General features: G+C 57.4%; 1 protein-coding gene across 1 annotated transcript; it reads right to left on the bottom strand.

Moving 5' to 3' along the window:
* Window positions 1–302: 302 nt before the first annotated feature.
* LOC140908362 (transmembrane protein 121) lies at window positions 303–5,153 on the bottom strand. The gene is made up of 2 exons (XM_073335332.2): window positions 5,051–5,153; window positions 303–1,912 (listed from the first exon to the last, which is right to left on the bottom strand). Exon 2 carries the CDS (start codon window positions 1,909–1,911, stop codon window positions 967–969), a length of 945 nt encoding a protein of 314 aa, XP_073191433.2. The 5' UTR covers window position 1,912; window positions 5,051–5,153; the 3' UTR covers window positions 303–966.
* Window positions 5,154–7,393: the final 2,240 nt, after the last annotated feature.

The raw sequence follows: 7,393 nt of genomic DNA, 5'->3' as shown, positions 1-7,393 counted from the left end.
GGGCACCCTTTCATCCAGTGACCCCAAAAGTGCCCCACATTCTCCCCTGGGCCTGGAACTAGCAGACCACTTTCCAAGCCCATCTGACTGGGGGTGTAGGCTTTAGAGAGGATGGAAAATTCAAACAGAAGCCATGCTGCAACCTTAACAGTGAGCCAGCTCTTGTTGTTCTATAATCCTACCTACCCCCCATGCCTTCTGTCGGCCCTCACAGAGAGCAGGACTCATGCTCATCCCGACTGGCCTCCATACAAACAGCGTTAGGGAGCAGCTGCACACAGATGCCAGGAGGCTGCAGGGCTTGGACTCTCATTTATTGGAAAAAGGAAGATGCTCATGAAGAAGGCCCACGAGGCAGTGAGTCCCATTGGACGTCCTGGGGCTGGGAGCTGGTCGGTACCGGCACCACTCCCCTGGGGAATCCTGCACTCCCGAGGAGGGAACAGGCAACGATGTGTGTGTGTGTGGGAGGGGGGCGGCGGAATGTGTGGGCACGCAGAGGGAGGGGCCCAGCAGAAACAATCGAGGGCAGAACGGGTGCCCCTTTGGCACCATTAGACTGTGCAGGGAGTGCATGAAGATTGTGTCCCCCCGGGACATTCCCAGCAGGCCCACCACAGAGCCATCGCGCCGCGACACCCTTGCAATTGAAGGAATACAGGGAAGCAACCCTGTTGCCTGGCACTGCCTGTTCCCCTTTGGCAGCCTCTCCACAAGGCCCGCAAGTTGGCCTTGGGGGCTGGCTACCATTGGCTATGGTGCCAAGGCCCTGTTCTATGCCATGCTGCCCCGGAAGTGACCGTTCCCCAGCCCCGTGCTCAGTGAGGACGTGGCTGGTCAGTTTGTCCGTGCAAAGCAAGGATGGGTCGCTCACAGACTGCCTGGAGGAACCAGCCCTGGGCGGGAACTCGGCAGGTGCCAGTACTCTGCCATTGTTAGGCTCCAGTCTGCGGTGCCCGCCTCAGGTCACGTGTTCCCCTGGCCCAGAGCCTTGGGGCCGGGCGTCTGGTTCTGGGATTTCAGCAGCTGCAGGGCAGGCTGGGGCTGGGGTGTGGAGCTGTGCTGGGGCTCAGCGCTGAGCCCTGCTGGCATGTTGCGCAGCTGCTTCCGGTACTGCACAAACATACAGAGCTTCAGCGCGACGGCCAGCACGTTCTTGCCCATGAAGATGCCCGAGACCCGGGCGTCCCTGAAGAAGACCATGTTGCTCCCCCTGATGAAGAGGGTGGCGATGTTGACAGTGAGCAGGCTCAGTATAGGGTAGAGCATCATCCGGTGCGGGACGATGCTGAATCCTTGCATGCTGATCTCGCACAGGGACACGCAAGGGAGAGTCAAGAGCAAAATGTAGCAGTAGAAGAACATGAGGCCCTCGGCCCAGAGGGGCAGTCCTTTCTTCTGGGGCTCCCACAGGTTGGCCTGGATGTCCAGCACGTCCAGCATGTCAATGATGACCCAGAAGAGGCGGTTGCGGAGGTCCTCCTTCTTCTTGAAGGTCCGGACGTAGTCCATATGCTCAGTGGCTACCAGCAGCACATAGAGGGCTGGGATGCAGACAGACAACAGCAGGGTCAGGGCTTTGCGTGCCAGAAGGTCCAGGGTCTTCCGGTCAGCCTTGTAGTTCTGGTAGACAAAGTAGACCTTGATCTCCAACACAAAGACGTAAAGGAACCAAAGGATCATGGCGTAGCCGCGCTTGGCTGTCCTCACCTCGGCCCCGACCCAGACCGCCATGTACCGGAGCACCAGCAGGAAGCAGAGGTCACCCACCGAGACCATGAGGCAGATGCCCAGTTTCCGGGAGCCCTGGTTCTGCTCCACCAGGTAAGCATCCATCAGCACCAAGCTGCTCATGATGAGGATGGTGGAGAGGCAGACATGGGGCTTGTTGACAGGCGGTGGGGGAACCATCCTGGAAGGAGGAACACATGGGTCAGTCAGGCAGCTACTTTGCTGTAGGGCTCTTTCTGCTCTGTTCAAATCTCCCCGGCCTTGGTGGGCAGCACGTTCCTCCCTGCCACCTCTTTCCCAGTCAGCTGTGGGCAGCAGGGGGTGGGGTGCTGCTTTGCATTGCTGAGGTCTGCCTCCCCACCCAGCATGCCTGTGCCAGGTCCCCCTCTGCCCCCCCAAACAGTATCCCTGCGCCAGGCCTCTCGTGCCCCCCATTATACCCCTGCCAACCCACAGTGCAATTAAAACTGCTATTAATCATGACTAATTTTTAAAATCTAGTTAATTTATTTTGCGTTAATTGCTTGCATTAACTGCAATTAATTGACAGCCCTAATTGCCAGTGACAGAGAATCCACCATGACCCTTGGTAAATTGCGCCAATGGTTAATTACCCTCATGGTTAAAATGTAATCTTATTTCCAGTCTGAATTTGTCTAGTTTCAATTTCCAGCCATTGCATCTTGTTAGACTTTTGTCTGCTACAATGAAGAGCCCATCATCAAATTTTTGTTCAAGTCGAGACTGTGATTACAAAATGGCAAATTGGTTTTCAATGTCTCTGTATGTGAACTTTGGAGATGATGCAAAACTCTGCTTTAAACAAACCCTGTGACACCCTTCGTGCCGATGCAGCTGTTACCACTCCAGGTTTCTGTGTCCCCGCTGACCCTCGTAGGGGCACCTTTCACTAGTCTGTAACACGCGGGAATGTGAAGGGGCGAGGTCCCATTATTTGATAAATGTCTTGTAGTGTCACTTTGCCTTGTGCCATCCAAGGGCCTCGATTTGATAAATTTCTCCTGTGCCCAGACCTCTCACGCTGTGCACAGAGAAACCTAGAGCAAGGACTCAAACAGCCAGGGCACCAACCCTCACATCCAGGGTGTTGCGATCTGGGCGCTGTGTTTTAGCTTAGTGCTCTGGATTCCTCAAGTGCTGGGGCAGGGAAGTGTTGCCTGATATGCCCCCCTCCTCCGTCCGTGCAGAGTAGTGTCCTCCCCAGGTACCAGGGAGAATGCCACCACTCTGGTTCTGTCTCTCTTTCTGGCCTGGGCATGGCACGGGTGCAGCTGCTGCGGCTTGCTGCATGGGGAAAAGAGGAGGAGCAGAGCCAGGATCCTGACTGCTGCTGCTCCACAGCTGCCCTGGAGAGAAGCCAGCACCAGGGCTGAGACTGGAGGAGGAGGAGGGGAGTGTGTTTGTCCCAGTGGAGGCACGGAAGCCCCCTGCTAACCAACATGGCTGGCGGCTAAGCCTGGAGCAGTCTGAGGCTATGGGCATAGCATGCTGAGCCGCACTCCGCCCTGGCTGTGCCCTGAAGGTCCCAAGTTAAAATCCTGCTGAGCACCTGTGCCCAGAGAAAAATAGCATGTGATCATGCCGGTAAAGGCGGTGGCCTAATGCATGTACCCAAGGGGCACAGTCCAGATTGCAGAGGTAAACGAACATCCCCCAGTGCATGGGCTGGGTTGGGGGGGACCCAGCAGGGGCCTGGGCTTGGTCCACACTGATTTAGTATTTTCACCTGTGATCTGGAAGTGAGCGGTGAGCAGCAGGTAACACTTAATTGGGAGCTGTGATCAACAATGAAGACAGAACAAAAGAGCCCGAGGGACCCAGCAGGGGCAGAAATGACCAAGCTGAGACGCAGCTGGGATGGATGGAGCTACCCCAGCTGGGGAGAACAAGCTAAACCACCCCCCGTCATGGGGAGAAACCAACCTAGGAGACAGTGCGGCTGAGAGAGCCGAAGCCCTTGCTTACACTAGTGTCTCCCCTTATACTTTCCCTTCATTCTCACTGCTGGGGCAGCCCCCCCGGCCTCCTGCATGGGGGCCACGGTGCCACGCAGGCCTGCTCCCAGCCGGGTTAGCCGAGACGTGGTTAAACACCAGCAGCTGCGACTGGAAGGGCTGAACCCGGCGGCGCAGCAAGGGCGGGGAAGAGCCAGGCAAAGGCAGAGCCCTGGGGCCACAGTGGACGTCAGCCGGAAATGCAACGTGGCAGCGAAAATGGGCAATGCGACTGAGGGCTGCAGGCCCAGAGGCAGCACCTTGCTGAGCAGGGGGTGGCCCCTGAATGCGCAGCTGGGCCAGGCCCAGCGCCCTCCATTGCGGGCACCACATTACCAGAAAAACGCTGACAGCCGGAGGGAATTCGGAGAAGAGCCACAACATGGTCAGGGACTAAAGCGTTAAGAGTTCAGTGAGTCCAGCTCAGCTCAGCAAGGGCAGCTATGCTGTGGCTGTGAGAGGAGGAGAAATAGAGTCCCTGCCCCAGAGAGGCTTTCTCCTGGGGAATTGACTTCCCAGGGATAGGGCCAGGAGCCCTCAAGTGCCTGGGCCATTGCAAACCTGCCTGGCCCCAGCCCTGGAGAATGGCCCATAGGGCCTGTCCTACACTGTCCAGCTCTAATATATGTCACTTGATCCTCTGACTCTCCTCTGGCCATGGCCACACTCCTGCCCCCGCTGGCCCCCGCCTGCCCGGCCACAGCAGCACTCCAGACCCCCACGGGTCGGGCAGAGCTCCTGGAGCACCAGCCCGCCTCTCTGGCCTGGGCTCCGTAGCCCACCAGCTCCTGGGCCCGCACTGCTGGCGCAGACTGGCCAGGGCACAAGCTCCCAGCCCCTTGCAGCCAGCCGGCATCTCACTCGCTGCCGCCAACACCACCAGGCCCAGGACTGGCCTGGCCAGGAGAGACACGGCTGTGCCGGTGCCAAGTAGCCCGGGTGGGACAAGACGTCATACAACCCCCTATTCCCCCCAGGCGTGTGCGTGTGCCCTCTGCCTGCCCTCCTCGGTGTCGCCAGCCCAGCCGGGCAGTGCCAGCCAGGCCCACCAACGCAGCTGGCTCCCTGGGGCACCCTGGGGAGACGGCTGCCGAGCCACCAGGGCTCCCCCGGCTCCCTGTCTCCAGGGCCCCGTTCCTCTGCCCTGTGCAGGGGGCAGGCTAGGGACTCTCTGCCCTGCCAGGCCACGGCAGCAGGTTCAGGTCTGCCCCAGCCCCGGGTCACTCGCCCTCCTGCGTGGGGGGCGAGTCCCAGCCGGCCCCGGCCGCTGGGAAGGGGCAGCCGAGCGCGGAGCGGGGCTTTACCTCGCGCCGGTCTCTGCCGAGATGCTGCTTCCCCTACGCGGCCGGCGCCTGCTCCCGGGCTGGGCGGCCGGGGCCGGGCGCTCCCCGCTGCTCCGGGCCCCTGCGAGCCGCTGGAGGCCGGGCGCGGGCGGGCAGCTGCCGGCGGCTCCCGGGCTCTCCCTGCAGCGGGACCCCCGGGCGGGCGGCGAGCCGGGGCTGGGAGAGCGGCCGCGGCGCTGCCAGGTCCATGCCCGGCCCCGGTGCTGCGGCTGCAGCGCGGCCCGGCCCGGCGGCGCCCTCCCCGGCTGCCTGCGCGCTGGCCCCGCGGAGCTCAGCGCCCGGGCTCGCCGCCGTCCCAGGCGCCCCTCGCTGGGCCCCGCAGCGCGGCCCCTGCCGGGCTCCGCTCCCGTCCTGTCCGCAGGCTGCGGGGAGGCCGCGGCGGGTGGGAAGCAGGGAGGCGGCGCGGCGCAGCGGGCGAGTGGCGCCGTGGTCGCTGCCGCTGGGCGGAGGGTCACCGGGCAGCTGTTCCCGCGTGGGGCCGCAGGGTCTGGCGGCAGCTGCCCGGCTCCCCGTTGGCCGCCAGGACAGACACATGCTCCTGTGGACACAGCCAGGGACGTTCAGAGCGGTGAGCTGGGTCCCAGGGTAGCAGAGAGACAAGGTGGAGGAGGGAATAGCTTCTACTGGACCAACTTCTGCTGGAAAGAGAGACAGGCTTTGGAGCGTGCCCAGAGCTCATGCTCAGGGCGGGGAGAGGTCGCTGCTAAATACAAGGTGGAGCAGCTTCTTGGGCATAAGTAGTTAGCGCATATTTCAAGGGACCTTTCAAGGGGAAGTGGCTGGTTTACACCCCTCCTGCCACAGCGGTCCAGGAGAAAAAAAAAAGCGGGGGTGTTTAGTGCCTTACAGATTGTTGTAAGCCATTCCTCCGGTGTCCCTGTTCAGTCCACGGTTGTTAGTGGCTAGCAAAGTTAGGAATGTGAGCTCCCAGGCTTGTCATTTGAAGGTGTTGTGCAGGGTTCCTTTGGAGGATGAAGACTGAGAGGTCAGGTCTAGAGTGAGGCCTCTGTGAAAAGTGTTCACCATACCGGTGAGAGAGTGTTTTTGTCTTTTTATCATTTTTCTGTGTGACTTCTTTGGAGAGCGCAGCAATTGTCTGGTTTCACCCACATACAGCGGATGAAACCAGAGAGCAGTTGTTGCTGGGACATTTCGTGCACTGGATGAAGTACACGACATGTTGTGATAGGCTTGTGTAGGGCGCCATGGACCACTCTAGTTCTCTGGTAGAAGCTTCTCTGATAATGTTTCAGCAAGACGATTGAGTAAAATATCAGCAAGGATTTACCATCTACAGAGAGCAGGGAGATACACAGTCAGATCTGTTGCCTTTATTTGTGTATAGTGTAACTATGATTGCATCTTTGACATCCAGGAGAATGTTCTCAGTTTCCCAGATATCTTTAATAAGTTAATACGGATAGTTAACCGTTTGGGGGCCTGCAAGTTGAAAAATTTCCACTGGCATGTTGTCTTTGCCTGGCAATTTCCTGACTTCATTTGTTTGATAACTTTTTGCACTTCCTCAACAGTAGGTGAGGAGGCAATTTCTTCATGTGTGGGGTGCTGGCTTAGCTCCTCTAGCATCTGAGAGTTGACACTAGAGGGACAGTGGAATAGCTCGGCAAAGTGCTGCCCCCCATCTTTTCGAGATGCCATTTTTGTCTTTGAATTAAGTGGATGCCTCTGAACTCTTCAGCGGAGCTGGTCCCAAAATAACGGTGTGGTGTTCATATCAGCATAAGCCTGTATTTCTTCTGCTTTCTTTCCTCACTAGTTCCTCGCTCTGGGAGAACATAAAGCTGTAACAGCTAAGCCTAATCGCTAGGACATCACAATTGCTTGCAAGACTACTGTTGGTGTGTTCTGTTCATGCCTAGAACATTGGTTGTGTCTACAGTTGGTTGAAGAGGTGTTGATTGTCTACTAATGTGATTCTGGGTGAATTAATACATTGATTGTTAAGAATAAAAAAATGTCCTGGTTTAAGAAATATTGTCTAAGATAAAAGTTGACCTGAAAAGAACCTGGCCAACTTTTTAAGGACTCTTGGGTGCAAGTTATCCAGGCCTTCTGATAATGGGCTGGAAAGAACTTCATCAGCCTCATGGGATTAGAGTACATTATCCTGTTTTTTTCCAGATACAGAACAGAAATATTTATTGAATACTTCTTCGTTTTCTGCATCATTATTAACAATATTACCATCTCCATCTAGTAATGGGACTATACCATTGCTTGGAGTTCCGTTGTTCCTAAGATACTTAAAAATTCCTTCTTATGGCCCTTAGCCCTGCAAGCCAT

Source organism: Lepidochelys kempii, chromosome 3 (assembly GCF_965140285.1).
Source record: "Lepidochelys kempii isolate rLepKem1 chromosome 3, rLepKem1.hap1, whole genome shotgun sequence".
Classification (NCBI taxonomy): domain Eukaryota; kingdom Metazoa; phylum Chordata; order Testudines; family Cheloniidae; genus Lepidochelys; species Lepidochelys kempii.
The sequence above is the reverse complement of the archived record's forward strand: the minus strand, read 5'-3'. Positions and strand labels throughout refer to the sequence as shown.

Excerpts from the sequence above, each read along its gene's own strand:
- LOC140908362 (XM_073335332.2), bottom strand. The coding sequence starts at position 1,911 with ATGGTTCCCCCACCGCCTGTCAACAAGCCCCATGTCTGCCTCTCCACC.